Genomic DNA, 19,489 nt, shown 5'->3' with positions numbered 1-19,489 from the left:
TGTTGCTTTGTTTTCCTCTGTCTAGTTTTCGTGCATGTTAGTGACTCCACAGGTCTGTCTGAATAGGACAGGCTGGATGAACTATCTGGAGGAAAAACAACGGGACCGACAGTTCCGGGGGGACTTGGGGTGGGGGGGTAGGGGGGTATGGAAGTGGTGTTAACAAACCCAGGGACAAGGGAAAAACATGGGACCCCAAATGGTAGAGAAGGGGGAGTGGCAGGCATGGTGGGAAATGATCAAGGGTAAGGTTGCTTAGAGAAGAGGTATACTCTAGCCCAGGTGGCAATGAAGCATGGTAGTAGGGCAGGAGGAAAGTCAAGGGAGATGGAGGAAAGAGCTAGGAGTCAAAGGGCATTCATGGAGGTCTAGACAAAGACATATACATACAAATATATATAGGAGGATGGGGAAATAGATCTATGTGCCTATATTTATAGGTCAAGTATTAAGGTGGCGGAAGGACCTTGGGCCTCTACTCAAACAGTCCCTCAATGCATGAATACCTTCTTTTATTAAACTGGAACTCTATGATGCTCACTCTCCCGACACAATGGCTGGAGCCAAAGTGGGTGAACAAGTAAATGTGGTGAAGAAAACTGATGGTGCCCGGCTATCAAAAGAGATAGTGACTGGGGTCTTAAAGGCTTGAAGATAAACAAGCGGCCATCTAGTTCAGAAGCAATAAAGTCCACATGGAAGAACACACCAGCCTGGGTGATCGAGTGGTCCCAAAGGGATCAGTTACCAGGCATCAAAGAACAAAAAATCATATCATTGACTGCACACCTCCATGATAGGATCGCTGAAGACAAATGGGTGCATGGGCAGGTGTGGTGAAGAAAGCTGATGGTGCCCGGCTATCAAAAGAGATAGTGTCTGGGGTCTTAAAGGCTTGAAGGTGAACAAGCAGCCATCTAGCTCAGAAGCAAAAAAGCCCACATGGAAGAAGCACACCGGCCAGTGTGATCACGAGGTGCCAAGGGACCAGGTATAAGGCATCATGCAAAAAAAAAAAACAACAACGAGGTAGTATCGATGAAGAACACAGCTTTCACCCAGATCCTGGATGCTTCCTCCCCCCAACTACCATGATCCGAATTCTACCTTGCAGGCCTGGATAGGACAGAGGCTGTACACTGGTACATATGAGGGTTGGAGGTACAGGGAATCCAGGGCGGATGATACCTTCAGGACCAAGGGTGTAAGGGACGATGCTGGGAGAGTGGAGGGTGAGTGGGTTGGAAAGGGGGAACTGATTACAAGGATCCACATGTGACCTCTTCCCTGGGAGAGGGACAGCAGAGAAGGGGGGAAGGGAGACTCCGGATAGGGCAAGATATGACAAAATAACGATGTATAAATTACCAAGGGCATATGAGGGAGGGGGGAATGGGGAGAGAGGGAAAAAAAAAAGAGGACCTGATGCAAGGGGCTTAAGTGGAGAGCAAATGCCTTGAGAATGATTGGGGCAGGGAATGTATGGATGTGCTTTATACAATTGATGTATGTATATGTATGGATTGTGGTAAGAGTTGTTTGAGTCCCTAATAAAATGTAAAAGAAGTAAAGAGAAAAAAATGATTAGGGCAAAGACTGTACAGATGTGCTTTATACAATTGATGTATGTATATGTATGAACTGTGAAAAGAATTGTAGCAGCCCCCAAAAATTGTTAAAATAAATAAATTAATTAATTAAAAAAAACAACAACGATATAAGTGTGTGTATGTATGTGTATATGTATATGTATATATATACACCATATTAAATGAAGGGGGAAGTGCAGAGTGGAGACCCAAGGCCCAAGTGTTGGCCAATGGAGATCCCCTCATAGAGGCGTTTAGGAGAGGAGATGGGTTAATTAGGGTGCGAGGTAGTACCGATGAAGAACACAGCTTTCCCCCAGATCCTGGATGCTTCCTCCCCCCAACTACCATGATCCGAATTCTACCTTGCAGGCCTGGATAGGACAGAGGCTGTACACTGGTACATATGAGGGCTGGAGGTACAGGGAATCCAGGGTGGATGATACCTTCAGGACCAAGGGTGTGAGGGACGATGCTGGGAGAGTGGAGGGTGAGTGGGTTGGAAAGGGGGAACTGATTACAGGGATCCACATGTGACCTCCTCCCTGGGAGAGGGACAGCAGAGAAGGGGGGGAAGGGAGACTCCGGATAGGGCAAGATATGACAAAATAACGAGTTATAAATTACCAAGGGCACATGAGGGAGTGGGGAAAGGGGATGGAGGGGAAAAAAAAAGAGGACCTGATGCAAGGGGCTTAAGTGGAGAGCAAATGCCTTGAGAATGATTGGGGCAGGGAATGTATCGATGTGCTTTATACAATTGATGTATGTATATGTATGGATGGTGATAAGAGTTGTATGAGTCCCTAATAAAATGTAAAAAAAGAAAAGATGAGAAAAAAATGATTAGGGCAGGGACTGTAGAGATGTGCTTTATACAATTGATGTATGTATATGTATGAACTGTGATAAGAATTGTATGAGCCCCTAATAAATTGTTAAAATTAAAAAAAAAACAGAAAAAAACATGCCCCCAATAAACAAACAAACAAACAAACAAATAAATAACAGATAGTTTTCACCAAATAATTGTGACGAAAATCTCAGTCTTGTTTATATAGGCACTAGAATAAAAAAAAAACCTGTTAATATTAAAAACAAAAAATAACATGCTCCAAAGTTTTAAATTTATAAAGCAAATGTTTTTTCTTATTTAAAATTTATGTACTTTTATTTTTTAACTTTATTTATTTTTTGGCTTACATTTATTTATTTTTTTAATTTAAGACATTTTATTAGGAACTCATACAACTCTTATCACAATCCATACATACATCCATTGTGTAAAGCACATCTGTACATTCTTTGCCCTCATCAATTTCAAAGCAAAAATCACGTACTTTTAGCCAATAATTTAAACCTGAGAACAAAAGGCAAAAAAACAATAACAACCAAAGAAATCTTCTGATCAGACATCCCTTCATTCCAGTTTGTGACTGCGAGGCTAAAACCAGCAACCCGTCTTCTGGAGGGAGGAGAGGAACAACATAGAATGCCAGGGGGGTTGAGGGGAAACATAAGGACATACTCACACATGGACACAGACACACATACACACACAACCAGACTAAACAGGTGATGCAAAAACACCCACAGCCATAGATCCAGGAAGTTTCCTGTGGCAGGAATCCCCATGCTTTGTGTCACCAGAGATCCAACGCTGCAGGGCAACAACTCATAGTCTGCAGCTCAAAATGGAAATGTACTGCAGAGACTCTTCATTACTTTCAATAGCTTGAGTGCTATGTCTTTGGAAATATTTATGATGTTATCCTTGCAATCACCTTATACCCCAAGGATAATATTTTACTTTTTACAATGTTTTACTTTTCTTTCTTTTTTGTTTGACGGGGGAAGGAGTGCATTGTTTACATATATATTTTAAATAAATCACTTTATTGGGGGCTCATATAGCCCTTATCATAATCCATACATCCATCCATTGTGTCAAGCACATTTGTTGGCATCATCATTCTCAAAACATTTTCTTTCTACTTGAGCTCTTGGGTGGGATAAACAATCTGGAGGAGAAACAAAGGGACTGATGGTTCTAGGGGGAACATGGGAGAAGGGGAGGCAGGAGAAGGGAAGTGGTGTTAACAAACCCAGGGAAAAGGAACAACAGTGATCCAAAATCAATGGCGAGGAGGGTGTATGAAGCTTGATCAAGGGCAATGTAACCGAGAGGGATTATTGAAACCTGAATGAATGCTGAGCATGATATTGGGACAAGAGGAAAATAAAAGGAAATAGAGGAAAGAACCAAGAGGCAAAGGTATACACATATGTATATGCATATGTAAATATATTCATATACATATGTAAATATATTTATAAATGACAATGGGGGAAAAGATCTATGTGTATATATTTATAGGTTTAGTATTAAGGTAGCAGATGGACATTGGGCCTCCACTCAAGTACTCCCTCAATGCAAGAACACTTTGTTCTATTAAACTGGCATTCCATGATGCTCACCTTCTCCATATGTTCCCTGAAGACAAATGGGTGTATAAGCAAATGGGGTGAAGAAAGAAAGTTGGAAAAAAAAAAAAGAAAGAAGATGGTGCCTGTCTTGCTGGATCAATATATGGCCAACTCGAAGCAGTAAGTGACTTCTGAACCTCCCCTCACCCATGTGCAGAGCTGACCAGAGCTGGCTGAAGCAACCAGCAGCAAGTGACCTTGAATCTCCCCCCCACACCCGCGGAGCTGATCAGAGTTGACTAATGTAACCTGTCAGCAGCGGTGCAAGTTTATTTTCTTTTACTCACGGCCCATTCTGTTCACGGCCGGTTGGCTCATGGCCTGCTTTGTTCTCGGCCTGCAGCGCTGCACCTAGCAGAAATGCACCCGGAACCAGGAAGACACCTTACATTCCAGAAACCCAGACATACTTGTATCTCCCAATCCCTGACTACTTTATCTTATCTGGACTCAAGGCAGCCCAGTCACATGTTCCCTGGCCATATAAGCACCACCCCTGTAGCCAGGGGTGTGACTTCCTGGGTGCGGGACACTGTGGGCCATGGGAATTCACCCAGGCTGGGGTTTTCTCCATAATAAATGCCTGTTTGCTTAAATTAGACTTATTTGGTTTCTAACGCCTCTCGACTACTTTACAGTGCCTAGCTATCAAAAGATATAGTGTCTGGGGTCTTAAAGGCTTGAAGATAAACAAGCTGTCAGCAGCTCAGAAGTAACATAGCCCACATGGAAGAAGCATACCAGCCTGGGTGATCACAAGGTATCATGTCATCAGGTATGAGGCATCAAAGAAACAAAAGATCCTAGCATTGTGAATATGGGAGAGTACAGACTGGGGACCCAGGACCCATCTGTAGGCAAGTGGACATCCCCTTATAGAAGGGTCACGGGGAGGGACAAGACAGTCAGGGAGCAGAATAGCAACGATGAAACATACAACTATCCTCTAGTTCTTTAATTCTTCCTCCCCCTCCACCATCCCCATTATCATGATCCCAAATCTAACTTACAGATCCAGCTAGACCAAAGGATGTACACTGGTACAGATAAGAACTGGAGACACAGGGAATCCAAGACAGATAAACATCTCAGGACCAATAATGAGAGTAGGGATACCAGGAGGGTAAGAGGAAGGTGGGGTAAATAGGGAAACTAATCACAAGGATCTACATATAACCACCTCCACAGACTACAGAAAAGTGGGTAAAGGAAGATGTCGTACAGTTTAAGACACAAAACATCAAAAATTTATAAATTATCAAGGGTTCCTGAGGGAGGGGGTAGCGAGGAGGGAGGGGAAAATTGAGCTGATACCAAGGGCTCAAGTAGGAAGAAAGTGTTTTGAGAATCATGATGGCAACACATGTACAAATGTGCTTGACACAATGGATGGATGGATTGTGATGACTTGTAAAAGCAAAAAAAGAAAAAAAAAGAGTTGTACAAGCCGCCAATAGAATGGTTTTCTTAAAATGTCCTTTCCTATCTGCCTTCTAGTTGTACTATAGGACCATATAGGTCTGTGAATGTATTAGATTCTTGCTTTATTATTGTATTGAATAAATAAATCCTAACAACATTGTGAAAAGAAAAAACTTTCTTATTAATATAATTGTTAGTTTATAATAATATCTCATAGCGTGATTCCGTCGACACCTCATAATTACACAGGCTTGTGTGCTTCTTCCATGTGGCCTTTATTGCTTCCCTGCTAGTTGGCTGCTTGTTTAACTTCAAGCCTTTAAGAACCACGATGTGAACAATGGGGGTTGGACTGTAGACTCACAGTTCTTCTGTAGACAACTGGACATCCCTCACAGAAGGGCCACAAAGAAGAGACGATTCAACCAGGATGCATTGTAGTATTGAGGGAACACACAACTTGCCTCTAGCTCCTGAATGCTTCCCCAACTATCATGGCCTAGTTTTACTTCACAAATCGGGCTAGACCAGAGTACATTCAATGTACAGGTAAGAGCTTTCCACACATGGAATCCAGAACAGATAAACAAACCCCTCAGGAACAGTAGTGGGTGTAGGAATACCGTGAGGTTAGAGGGAGGGGGAGGGGAAAAGAAAAACATGATATATAGTACCCCTCCCCCAATGGAACAAATACTAGAAATATGGGTGAAGGGAGACAATGTAATATATGAAATAAAGATATATAATCAATCAAGGATTCATGAGGGGGGAGGGGAAAGGGAGGGTGAAAAAAATAGGAGCTGATACCAAGGGCTCAAGTAGAAAGAAAATGCTTTGGAAATGATGATGGCAACATATGTAAAAGTGTGCTTAATACAATTGAATTATGAGCTGTCGTAAGATCTGTAAGAGCCCCCCCAATAAAATGATTAATAATAACTTTGCTACATCATATTTTATATAACTTGCTTAAAGTAACTGGCATAAAGCAAGTATATGCCCTTGTAATGAAGCTTACAGGAATTTTCCCCTAGCACTAATGCCAATGCTCAATATCAACAGAGCTAAATGATGGAAGAATTCAACCTGTATAAAGGAACAACTCATGGATTGCAGTTCCCAGTGAGACTGTACACCCATAAACTTCTCATATCAATACCTTAAATCTATGCCACTGGATAAATTATGTTATCAATATAATCCTTTTACAGGGAGATAAAATGACTATGGTTTGTTTGGTTTTGCCTTAAAATGATAAAATGGGGTGGAGGGAGACAGGAGCTGATAACAAGGACTCATTAAAAAGTAACTGTCATAAAAAAAAAGTAACTGTCAAAATAAACAAGGGGCCATCTAGCTCAGAAGCAACAAAGCCCACATAGAAGAACACATCAGCCTGTGTGATCACATGGTTCTGAAGGGATCAGTTATCAGGCATCAAAGAACAAAAAATCATATGATTGGGTACACACCTCCATGATACGATCACTGAGGACAAACGGGTACATAAGCAAATGAGGCGAAGAAAGGTGATGGTGCCCAGCTATCAAAAGAAATAGTGTCTGGGGTCTTAAAGGTAAACAAGCGGTCATCTAGCTCAGAAGCAACAAAGCCCACATGGAAGAAGCACACCAGCCTGTGTGCGTCGAAGGGGGAGGATGATACCTTCAGGACCAGGGGTGTGAGAGGCGATACTGGGAGGGTAGAGGGTGAGTGGGTTGGAAAGAGGGAACCAATTACAGGGATCTACATGTGACTTCCTCCCTGGAGGATGGACAACAGAAAAGGGGGTGAAGGGAGACATCAGACAGGGCAGGATATGACAAAATAATCAATTATAAGTTATCAAGGGCTTATGAGGGAGGGGGAGCGGGGAGGGAGAAAAAAGGAGGACCTGATGCAAAGGGCTTAAGTGGAGAGCAAATGCTTTGAAAATGATGAGGGCAATTGCGCTTTACACAATTGATGTATGTATGGATTGTGATAAGAGTTGCATGAGTCCCTAATAAAATGTTTAAAAAGAAATAAGATGTTTTTTTGAAAGCAAGAAATTGAATTTTGAAAGGAAGAAATATAAATGCTAATAAAGGATTCACTGTTATTGGCCAGGATAGGGCCAGATGAAGACATATGGACAGCAAGCAGGGACCTCTGTAGTGTGTAGTGTGGGCGGTGTGAACACTTTAATGACTGTAACAACAGGAGGCCACGTGGTAAGGAAGGGGTGAAAGGTATGCTAGAATGGGAAGCTTATATCTGAGCTGCAAAGATGGGAATTCAACCTGGAAAACTGTAGTCTGAGAAATAAGCTTGAGTCAGAGGGAAACAGAATGAGGCAGGGGCCAGGCAGTGAAGGGCAGGACATGGGACATGTAGATGCCTGTGAAGGAAGCCTGTATGAACTAGGTGGAACCAATGCAGATGGGGAGATCAAGCGAGTATGGGAGAGACCTTGATTTTCATTTCTCCTTCATATGCACCCTTACCTTCCTTGTCTGCCAGTCCCGAAACCCAAAATCAATGTGAACTTCAGTCCTTTCATACATCATCAATTTATTTGTTGTCATCTGGCTCTCAACAATTCATCTCAAATAATTTTGGGAACACAGACTAACCTGTGTAGGCCACATGTATTACAAACTTACACATTTTCTTCAAAATAGGGAAGTGAGTTAAATCAAAAGTCCTAAAAAAAAAAAAGAAAAAAGAAAAGTACTTACCAGGGCAAGTAAAGACCTGAATGTTGCATGCCAAGTTGGGAGGAACTCAAGATATTGCTGAGCTGGGACTTCAAGGGGCTCCAACGCAGTACAGGGATGAGATTCAAGGGAGTGCTTATAAAAATGGCACCGCTGTGGACCTAGAATCATTGTCAGGAGAAACCAGTCCACTCCTCAGCAGTGTCTCTTGGATGATATTTTCATGAACCACGCAAGGCTGCAGTTGCCTTTCTAATACACAGAAGGGTATGAGCTGTGTTGAGATGAGGTAACAATATTTTGAGAGTTGAAGGTCATCATGTGCAACACACACTATTGATTCATTTTTTATAACAACAGGGGCAAATAAGTCCAGTAATTTGCTCATGGTGACAGATAAGGAGGTAGCAGAAACTAGGCTACACAAGGTCTTCACCAAAACAAAAGGCAGAGCTCCCCTGGCAAAATGGGACTAACAGTGGACCAAGATTCACATCTCACCCTATTAGCGATGCTCTCCTGTGGCCTGTATCCACTCAGCTATCCAAGGACAAAGATCTGAGAAACACCAGATCAGGCATCCTTTTGTCCACATGCCAATGCAAATCATCACATCTCTGAATTCAGGAAAAAGCCCAAGGTCTCTGTAGTGCTTTCAACTACAAATGTCCAGAAATGGGGTCAACTCAAGACCAGCTCAGGTTTGATTTTGACAGTGGCCCAATTGGAATCCTAAGTTTAAGATGAATAATCGCATGTAGGCAGCAGAGAAAGATTTGTGGTATGAGGGAGATGCCACTAATTGGAAGTTTAATTAGCACAATTGTACTGTTGAGAAATAGAAGTATTATATTGAAGTCACCGAGAGCATGAGAGAAAAGATATTAAAATAATGGAGTCAGACAAATTTCATGGTAGTAATGCTCATCTGAGCCCTGCTTGGTGTTCCATGTAGAGAGAGGGGGAAGGGAAGGAGGACAAGGGGAAAAGGGAAATGGGAGGAGAGGGAACAGAGGAGAGGTCCAGGGAGGAACCGTGAGAGGGGGCTCTCTATTGCTAAACCAGGCCTATATACCTTTTGGGATGTGTAACCTCACTAATTACAGGTAGACATACGTCACAGGAAGGGGTTGCACTATAGGTTATACAGTAATGGAAGGGGGGTGGCCTAGGGGCATATATGCTAAAGAGGAGGGATTGGGGATATGCATGTGACAAAATGGCTGGATCCTAGATTCAGAATGGCAGCTTAACTTTGGATGTCACAGAGCAGGTTTCATGTGTTTTCTGGATCTCCTTATCAATAGAGTGTAAACTCCACCTCCAGGAACCAAATAGATGCCTGCAGGCCTGTCCATTGTCCTTAGCAGCAGGGAGCAGGGCCTCCCATAGTCCTCTGGTGACTAACTGTCTTCAGGGAGGATACCTACTAGCATCTGACCTCCACCCACAAAGATCTATTTGAAAGTACGCTGAGTTTGTTATAATCCCATGTAGGTAACCAGAACCAGGGATTTAAAATATTTCAATAGCCCAGTCGTGGTGCCCTTGCCAGATATTTAATACATATGACACCTCTGCAGAACAAAAGGATGAGCTGCCCAGAGCTCTAATCTTCAGATGCGAGAGCCCTCAACTGCTCTGTCTCTCACATACAGACTTCAGGTCACCTGTTAGGTGGATTACAATGGATGCCTGTCACGTTCGGATCCATCCTCAGGATCCTTGGGCTATTTGAGGCACGTAGACATTATGCAATGATCTCTAGGGCCTTCAGAGCAAGTTCACCAGTCCTTTCCTCATAGTCTAGTTGGAGCCTGAAAGCACCCCTGGACCTGTTCACCAGGGTGACCCTGATGGTGTTGGAAACACCCCGGCACAGCTTCTAGCATCAGAGCAACACAAGCTCCCAAAGCACAGCAAAGTGACAACCATTTGACTTCACAGAGACAATGTGGGGTGGTGACGGTCCCCAACAAATCATCACAGGTCTGATAGGCGCAATTGTACAGTGATAATAAGTAAAGATTATAGTAAAGTCATAGAGAGCATGAGAGATAGAGAGATTGAATTAATGGAGTCAGACACAATTCATGGTTACATGCTCACCTCAGCCCCGCTTTGTGATCCTTTAGGGGGGGAGCCCGGCCATGAGAGCAGGCAAGAGCTCCAACTTTATTGCTAACCAAGGGTCATATCTCCTTTAGGGGGCATGGTTACAGGTAACCCTACATCACAGAAAGGGGCAGTACAATAGGCATACACATCACAGGAAGGGGATGTATGATAGGCATAAACGTGACAGGAATGGGAAGATCTAGGGGTATTCATATGACAAGATGGGCAGACCCTAGATTCATGATGGCAGCCTAACCTTGGTCACCCTAGAGCAGATCTGACCTCTCTGGGGTTTCCTACAAGGAAACAGATTACTATCCTTAACAGAAGGAAGTGGGCCCCTATTTGTTGTGGGATAAACAGTGGTGTCTGCTTGGTCTAGATGGTTGATAGCTCTTAGGGAGAATGACTCCTGATCTACTCCTAATGACCTCTAAGTGTACAGTTGCAAGCAGCTAAGTTTGGAATATATTTGGGGGAGACAACTTGAGAGAAATCCTTCTGTTTCCCACAAGACAAAATCCATTACTGTTGTGTCCATTTTTACTTACAGCAACCTGGGAGGACTGATAGGACCTGCTCTGTAGGGTGCCAAGCTTTCATCTTCATGAAAGCCCACTGCTGCAGTTTTTGCTAAGAAGTAGGCTTATGGGTTCCAACTGCTCACTGCCAATAACTGGTCAAGTGCTTTACCACGGTGCCACCAGTGCCAAAGTGCATATTGGAGTGCCAAAGTGCATATTGGAGGTACCAAAAGAACCTACTAACAGCTAGCAAGAACATTTTGAAAATAAGTAAAGGATAGCTATTCTTTATAGTGGAATCCCAACCAATAAACAGAATAAATGTTAGAAAAGGGAAATCCCCATTTTTTAGTACTGGGCAAACAGTGACAAGCGTATTTGTGTTTTGCCATGTGAAAATGACTGATGGGTAACGAGGTAACATATGTTTATACTTACGTTAATTAATGCAGTTTGTAGAACTGAAAGCAATAGAGGTCATTATAGGATTGGAATGTAAGACATAATCATGGCAGGTCAACAAAATTCTCAACCATGTTAATATTTTTATTGAATATTTATCAATGGATGTACAAAATGCAAACAAAAAAAGATGAAAAACATAGGAACAAAGTTTCTAACACATGAAAACAAAAACCCACATCCAAATACAAATTCCATGCATTTATTGCATGTAAGTTAACTCCAATTTCAATGCGAACACACACTTGCTTAGCAGTCTTCACAGCAGCCTTACTGACAATATTCAGAGTGCATGAAGGTAAAGTACATCATGGACTAAGAACGTAACCATCTTCACAGCAGTTCATGGAAACTGGAGAAACGAAGGCTCATGAAACAGCTGCACTGTGACCTCGTGCTCGCACTTCTCTCGGAGGAACAAAGAAACTCTAATCCCTTCTTGTCTCCATTTCTGTAGTTTGCTCCACATTGAAAGGCTGTCACATTCTTCATACTCAAGTCCTGCCTTCACTGTGAATTCGTCAATGTTTAGTGAACTTTAGTTTACTGTTTAGCTTAATGGTGAATTCAATGTTTGGTGAAGTTGCGGACAAAGGAAAGGCTTTGCTCCATTACTTATATTCACAAACCTCGGTGTACTGTGAATTTTTGTGTGCAGTAAGATCCAAAGAACAAAAGGTTGTAGCCACATTCCCTACACTCATTCATAGGGACGTCACTCTTCTTCCAATACTTATGATAACCTGTGCTAAGGCTTTCCCACAACCCTACAAACACCCTCTCTGAACGGTGAGTTCTTCAGTCTTTAGTGAGGAATGAGGACTGAATAAATGCTTTCCCATGAAGATTACATTCATAAGACCTCCATCCACTGAGGGAAATCCTATGTGACTCGGGAGCTGAGGAATAAGCAAAGCTTTGCTGCCATATTCCTTACATGCACCAGGGTTCTTTCCATTGTGCATTCTCGTATGTTGAATGAGGGATGAGGGGGAACGAAAGTCTTGGCCACATTGACATTCATAAGGCCTCTTTCCTGTGAGTTCTATGCTGAATGAGGGTTGAAGCAGGAGTAATGGCTTTGTGACATTCCTTACATTCATAAGGCCTCTCTCCACTATGAATTCTCCTATGGGCACTGAGTTTTGAGGAATCAGTGAAGGCTTTCCCACACTCCTCACATTCATAGGGCTTCTCTCCACTGTGAATTCTCCTATGTGAAATAAGGTGGGGGCATTGAGTAAACGTTTTCCCACAGTCCTTACATTCTTAAGGCCTCTCTCCACTGTGAGTCCTGCAATGAATAGTAATGTATGAAAGGCGCTTAAAATGTTTCCCACAAACCTTACACTCATATGGCCTCTCGCCACTGTGCGTTCTCCTATGTGTACTGAGGGTAGAGTGATCAGTAAAGGTTTTGCCACACTCCTTACATTCGTAAGGTCTCTCTCCACTGTGAATTCTCCTATGTCTCTTGAGGGATGTGAGGAACTTAAAACCTTTGCCACACTCCTCACACTCAAGAGGCCGCCCTGCATTGTGAATTTTCCTATGTTTAGTTAGGGATGAGGGGTACTTAAAACATGTGCCACACTCCTTACATTCATAAGGCGTTGCTCCACTGTAAACTCTCCCATGATTATCCAAGTATGAGCGATGAGTAAAGGCTTTGCCACATTCTTTGCACTCAAAAGGCCCCTCTTCATTGTGGATGCGCCTGTGGTGAATGAGGGCAGATTGATGAATAAAGGCTTTGTCACACTCCCCGCACATAGAAAGCCTCTCTCCACTGTGCGTTCTCCTCTGTCCAGTAAGGTAACACAGGTATGTAAAACATTTTCCACAATCCTTACATTCATAAGGTTTCTGTCCACTGTGAAATCTCCGATGTGCAACAATGTGTGAGGGACTGGTAAAGGATTTCTCACACACCTTACTTTCATAGGATTTCTCTGCACTGTGAGTTCTCAAATGCCTAGCCAAGTCTGACAAAGCATTAAAAACTTTTCCCCATTGCTTACAATCAAAGGGCTTCTCCTCACTGTCGCTCCCATAGTTCGTACATTCCTTAGGTTTCTCTTCGGTTAGCGTTCTCACAGGACGGTGGGAGTAAGGACATCTGCAGCCTGCTCCGTGTTCTCCATCTTGATAGGTGTCACATTCAGAGTGAAAGCCAGGATGAAGCTTCAGTGATGATGACTGTTCCACGGAGGATTTCCCACAGTGAATGGACAATGAAAGACATGGTTCATGGTAAGTTCTTTGCAGCACGTGAAGATCTGGAATCCAGCTGTAGGTCTGTCCACACTGACTTTTCTTCTTAATTTCACAGACATTCTGTTCAATAGATCTTCTGAGGAAAAAGTAGCAAATAGGTAGATAAATAATGATTTTCATTTCATGATAACCATCACAATAATTACATGGGGTTTTTTTTTACTTCGAATTGCTTCAACTTTCAAAGATGAAATCATCTCACCGAGAAGTTCTGATTCATTTTACTTTATTTCTATCATATGGGGCACTGTGATTGTACAGAAGTAAACTATATTTTAAGTATTCCATGTCTGATTCACATTTATGCAAGTATTCTAGTGTAAAATTTCATTGAACACATAATATTAGATCGTTTATACACATGTATACATATTCGTATATATACATACATACTTAAGTCTGTTGAGTTCATGTTCACTCAGTGGCCCTGTATTATGGTCTGTGTATTTCCACTCCTGTAACTCTTTGCAGGAGTAGGATGGCCTGGTAAAGGTTAGCTGGTGCTTTCGACAAGCAGATGTTGATGTCAACAGCCATACATGGAACCACTAATTCACTAGAGCTCAATATTTTTTAAGAAGAATGGAAGCAAATTTGATGTACACTGAAAACTCAATGGTTGGTGGCTTAAAGAGAGTGGTACACCATGAGACATAATATCCAATAGCACGGGGGTTCAGAGACTGCACTATAAACATTATTATCCAAATGTGTATGTGTACTTAGATACAAATGAACTTGAACATCTCATGATGATGTATTTTTCATTTCATTTACCTGCTATGAAGACACAAATATGTTAACAAAATCATTGTGTCTTCAGTTTCACTTCAGAAGCACAGCTATCTTGAGTGAATGACACTCACCTTGCATGACTGTTCCGGTCATTATCCTGATCGTCAGTGACGTGAAATCCATATATTTCTCCTATCTTGGAGGAACAGGAGACACTTTTCAAGAATTATACTATTGGATTTTCAGTGGACAGTTTTTCTCCATCATCAAGGTTTTGGGAAACTGATCAAGTGATACAAGTTGTGTTTTAGAAAATAAGAGCAGAAAGAAAAGGCATTACTCAAAGGAGGGGGGAAAATGGAAAAAAAACAAAATAAAACAAAACACAAAACCCCCAAACAAGCAAAAAAAACAAGGAGCTTATCCCAAGGGTCAAGTACCAAATGTTTTGGAAATGACAATGGCAACATATATACACATATGCTTGATACAACTGATGAATGGTACTCTGCACATTCCACAAGGAATGGAAAGAGATAGGACAAAGGATGGTCTGTGTGTGATGATCAAATACACAAGGTGTCTTAGTGAAAGAAGGGTTTAATCAGTTAACCTGCTCGTTAATAGAAACATAGCAAAGATAACATATTATAGGATCTAGTTTGTTAAAGAGTCAGAGGGTGACAGCCCACCTCCATCCTCACCAACCCATCTGCCTAAAACCCACTTATGCTCAATCAGTTCAGATCATGGAACAGAGAGGTGTGAATAGAGACGTCTGTGGAGGCCAGTCACTGAAGCAGGGCCCAGTTGAAATGAACAAGGATGCAGGAGGCTTCAGGGGCTCTTGATCTCATGCCCTTCTGAGACCTGTAGGAATCATTGTGTCGTTCCCATTGTGAAAACTCGCTGACTGCTTCCTGCCACCACTTATCTGTCTGTTTGTCCTACTGTGCTGGCTTCTGTGTGGCTGTGATGTGCAATCTATGTCATTGGTATTTCAATGCCAGCAGGACTACCCCAAGCAAACAGGTTTCAGTGGAGCATCCACAGGGAGAACAGGCAATGACAAAGAAATCATCTGCTCACTTAGAAGCAAGTAGTTGCTGGAAACCTTATGTATAGTTCCACACCACGGTCAGCTACGGAAACCATAATGAATGGAAGTAAAACACGTGGGAGACAGTGCCAGGAGATGGGGCCCCTGAGCCAGGTGGCATAGAAATGAGGAGCAGCTGCTTTCTAAAGGTAAAGTCTGCCATGGTGACCGGAATGGAATAAAGCCCAAAAGATTAGCACTTTGTTCATCTTCATTTGCTGAAGGGGCAGACTCAATGCAAGAAGAGGAGCTTCAATATCTGCAATGCTGAGAACTCAGAATGTGCTAAGTGTGAATCGAGGAAAATCGGAAGTCGTTAAAAAAAAGGAACATAGAAAGATCATTATAATCATTTAGAAATTATCAAGGGATAATGAGGGAGGAGGGAGCGGAGAGGGAAGGGGAAAAATGAGGAGCTGATGCCAGGGCCTAAGTAGAAAGCAAATGTTTTCAGAATGATAAGGGCAATGAATGCACAAATGTGCTTTACACAAATGTTGTATGTATAGATTGTGATAAGAGTTTTATGAGCCCCTAATATGGGACTCTGTCAAAACACATATTTCATAATCGATCCTGAAATGTAATGGCCCCTGTGATGGGATTATATCTATCTGCAAAGAAGTGGAATCCATACTAGTATTATTCAAGAATCATGAAAAGTATTAAAGGAGAAGTTGAAGAATTCGACAGACACCTTCAGTTGGTAAACAGTGAAACGCACGCTCTAGATGCATTGTGGCGGGATTTGATTTAAAGACTTGGAAACAAAACACACGAGACAGTATCTGGAAAAAAAGGGAGAAAAAGCTGGAGCTCATGTGATAATATTTGACAACATCAACTACTTGTTTAAAGCAAATACATTTTTTTTCAATAACACAAAAGGCAACCATACATAGATTTCTCCACATGGAATACACAGAAAAAATGACTACATATGTGGGACGAAATGATGGGGAAGACATGTTCGAGGCTGACTGAGGATCAGATCAATTGCTGATATGTAAATCCAAGATAAAGCTGAGGAAAACAAAAATATCCCGATTTGATATACATTTCAAAAAAAGGCGGGGGAACTAATTACAAGGATCCACATGTGACCTCTTCCCTGGGAGAGGGACAGCAGAGAAGGGGGGGGGAAGGGAGACTCCGGATAGGACAAGATATGACAAAATAACGATGTATAAATTACCAAGGGCACATGAGGGAGGGGGGAAAGGGAAGGGAGGGAGAAAAAAAAAAAAAGAGGACCTGATGCAAGGGGCTTAAGTGGAGAGCAATGCTTTGAGAATGATTGGGGCAGGGAATGTATGGATGTGCTTTATACAATTGATGTATGTATATGTATGAACTGTGATAAGAATTGTATGAGCCCCAAAAAATTGTTAAAAAAAAAGAAGATATTTAAAAAAGCAGCAATTCTTCTAAAAAAAAAAAAGGCGACCCAACAGAATGCTCAAACTACAGAACAATGTCACTGATATCACAATCAAATAAAATGTTCCTGAAGATCAACCAACAATTGTTGCACCAGTTCACTGACTGGGAGATTTGTGAAGGTTAGGCCAGATTTAGGAATTTGAAAAAGAGACATAATTGCGGGTTCAGATGGCTCTTGGCTCAAAGCAGAAAATATCAGAAAAATATTCACTTGTGTTTCATTGACTAGGCAAAGGCACTTGGCTGTGTAGATCATAATGAACTGTGGATAATAACCTTAAGAAGAAATCAAGGGCAAACCATTAGAGAATGAGTAACAACTCTCTATTGCAAAAGGAGATCATACTGGCTCAGATCAGAGATGAAATTATGTAATATCTAGAAATCAACGAAAATGCAAACACGACATACCCAAACTTATGGGAAACAGCAAAGGCAACCATCAGAGGACATCTAATAGCATTACATGCACACATAGAGAAGGGGGAGAGGCTTATGATTGATACCCTGGCACAAACAAAATTACAGTAACTAGAGCGGAGTAAGCAAGAAAATCCAACTAACAGAAAAAGAAAAGAAATAATAAGAACTAGATCTGAGATTCAGGAGAGAGAAAATAAGAAAACTATGGGAAAAAAATCAATGCTGCTAACAGTTGGTTCTTCGAGCGGATAAATCGAATCGACAAATCTCTCGCGAATTTGAACAAAGAAAGGAAGGAACACATCTCAATAGCAAGGATGAGGGATGAAAGAGGGAATATTACAAGGGACCATAGTGAAATCAAAAGGATAATTACACAGTACTATGAAGGAATGTACTCCAATGAATTAAAAAACTTGGAAGACATGGATGAATTCTTAGAAAAATAATCAATTCCGCCTTAGATTATTCCCAATGGCCATCAAGAACCTCAACAGACTCATATCAATAGAAGAAATAGACAAGGCTATCAAAGAATTACCAACCAAGAAGACACTGAGACCAGACGGATTCACTGGTGAATTCTATCAAGCATTCAGGGACGAACTGACACCAATCCTACACAAACTCTTCTGGACCATAGAAAAAGATGGCAAACTCCCAAATTCCTTCTATGAAGTTAGTATAATTCTGATACCGAAATCAGGCAAGGATTCCACAAGAATTGAGAACTACACACCAATTTCCCTAATGAATATCGATGCAAAAATACTTAACAAAAAAATACAAAAATATATAAAACAAATAATTCACCAGGACCAAGTGGGATTCATACCAGGGATGTAGGGATGGTTCAACATACAAAAGACTATAAGTATTATTCGTCACATTGAAACGAAGAAATATAAGAACCACGTGACAATATCAATAGATGCAGAAAAAGCATTTCACAACATCCAACACCAATTCATTTTAAAGACACTCAAGAAGATAGGAATGGATAGAAAATTCCTCAATATAATACAAGCTATATATGAAAAACCAACAGCCAATGTGGCGGTCAATGGAGAAAAGAGGAGATCAATTCTTCTGAAAAAGGGGACCAGACAAGGATGCCCCTTGTCCCCACTCCTATTTAACAACGTGCTGGAGGTCCTAGCTAACAATATAAGGCAAAGAAAGGAAATCAAAGGTATTCATCTGGGGAAGGAAGAAGTGAAACTATCATTATTCGCAGATGATATGATTTTATATATGGCAAATCCTAAAAGTTCCACAAGAGGAGTAATGGAAACAATAGAGGAATATGGCAGAGTAGCAGGTTACAAGATCAACAAACAGAGTCTATCACACTACTATACAAGGACACAGAAGAGGAGATCAAAAAGGGGGCAGCCTTCACAATAGCCAAACACAAACTGAAATATCTAGGGATATACCTGACTCAAACAACAAAAGATCTGTATGAGGAAAACCACAAAACACTATTAAAAGAAACCAAGGATGACCTCAACAAATGAAGGAGATCCCATGCTCATGGATCGGCAGACTCAATATTGTTAAGATGTCAATTCTACCCAAGGCACTATATAAGTTCAATGCTATCCCGCTCCAAATTCCAGCAACTTTCTTCAAAGAGTTGGAAAAACAGATTACCAACTTCATATGGAGAGGGAAGACCGGGAATTAGCAGAGAACTCCTCAAGAAGAACGACCAAGCCGGAGGGCTAGCTTTACCCGACTTTAGCACCTACTACACAGCCACAGTGGTCAAAACAGTGTGGTACGGGTATAACGATAGATATTCAGACCAATGGAAAAGGATTGAAAACCCAGAAATAAAATCATTAGCATACACAAAACTGATCTTTGATAAGGGGCTCAAAAATATCAAATGGGAAGCAGATGCCCTCTTCAATTCATGGCACTGGATAAAATGGACATGTATCTGCAGAAAAATGAAGCAAGACCATTACCTCACTCCATGCACAAGAATAAACTCAAGGTGGATCATAGACCTTGAGGTAAAAGCCCAAACTATTAGGGCCATCAATGAGGGAATTGGGACAAAACTGAGAACCTTGGCACAGGGATTACATAGGCTATTGGAAGTCGGGAAGGACTCCAATAGAGAGGAGGCACAAACTGACCACTGGGACATACTAAAATAAAAAATGTTTATAAAAGAATTCACTAGGAGAGTAATAA

The 19,489-nt window shown here is 41.6% G+C and overlaps 1 protein-coding gene across 9 annotated transcripts in view; it reads right to left on the bottom strand.

Annotated features, from left to right (window-relative positions):
* LOC142429927 (zinc finger protein 77-like) overlaps positions 1 to 19,489 on the bottom strand; it is a 79,875-nt gene that overhangs the window by 24,514 nt on the left and 35,872 nt on the right. For 3 of the 9 annotated variants that reach the window (XM_075535147.1, XM_075535145.1, XM_075535148.1), the window contains 2 exons: positions 14,448 to 14,512; positions 11,381 to 13,657 (listed from right to left, as the gene is read on the bottom strand). In XM_075535147.1, the coding sequence (XP_075391262.1) occupies positions 12,574 to 13,657; positions 14,448 to 14,512 (1,149 nt within the window). In that variant the 3' untranslated portion in view covers positions 11,381 to 12,573. Of the gene's footprint in view, positions 1 to 8,221; positions 8,453 to 11,380; positions 13,658 to 14,447; positions 14,599 to 19,489 lie in introns of those variants that run through there. The other 6 variants (XR_012780444.1, XR_012780445.1, XM_075535150.1 and 3 more) reach the window with 4 other exon arrangements.

Source organism: Tenrec ecaudatus, chromosome 16 (assembly GCF_050624435.1).
Source record: "Tenrec ecaudatus isolate mTenEca1 chromosome 16, mTenEca1.hap1, whole genome shotgun sequence".
NCBI classification, from domain to species: Eukaryota; Metazoa; Chordata; class Mammalia; order Afrosoricida; family Tenrecidae; genus Tenrec; species Tenrec ecaudatus.
This window is presented reverse-complemented; position numbering and strand designations above follow the sequence as displayed.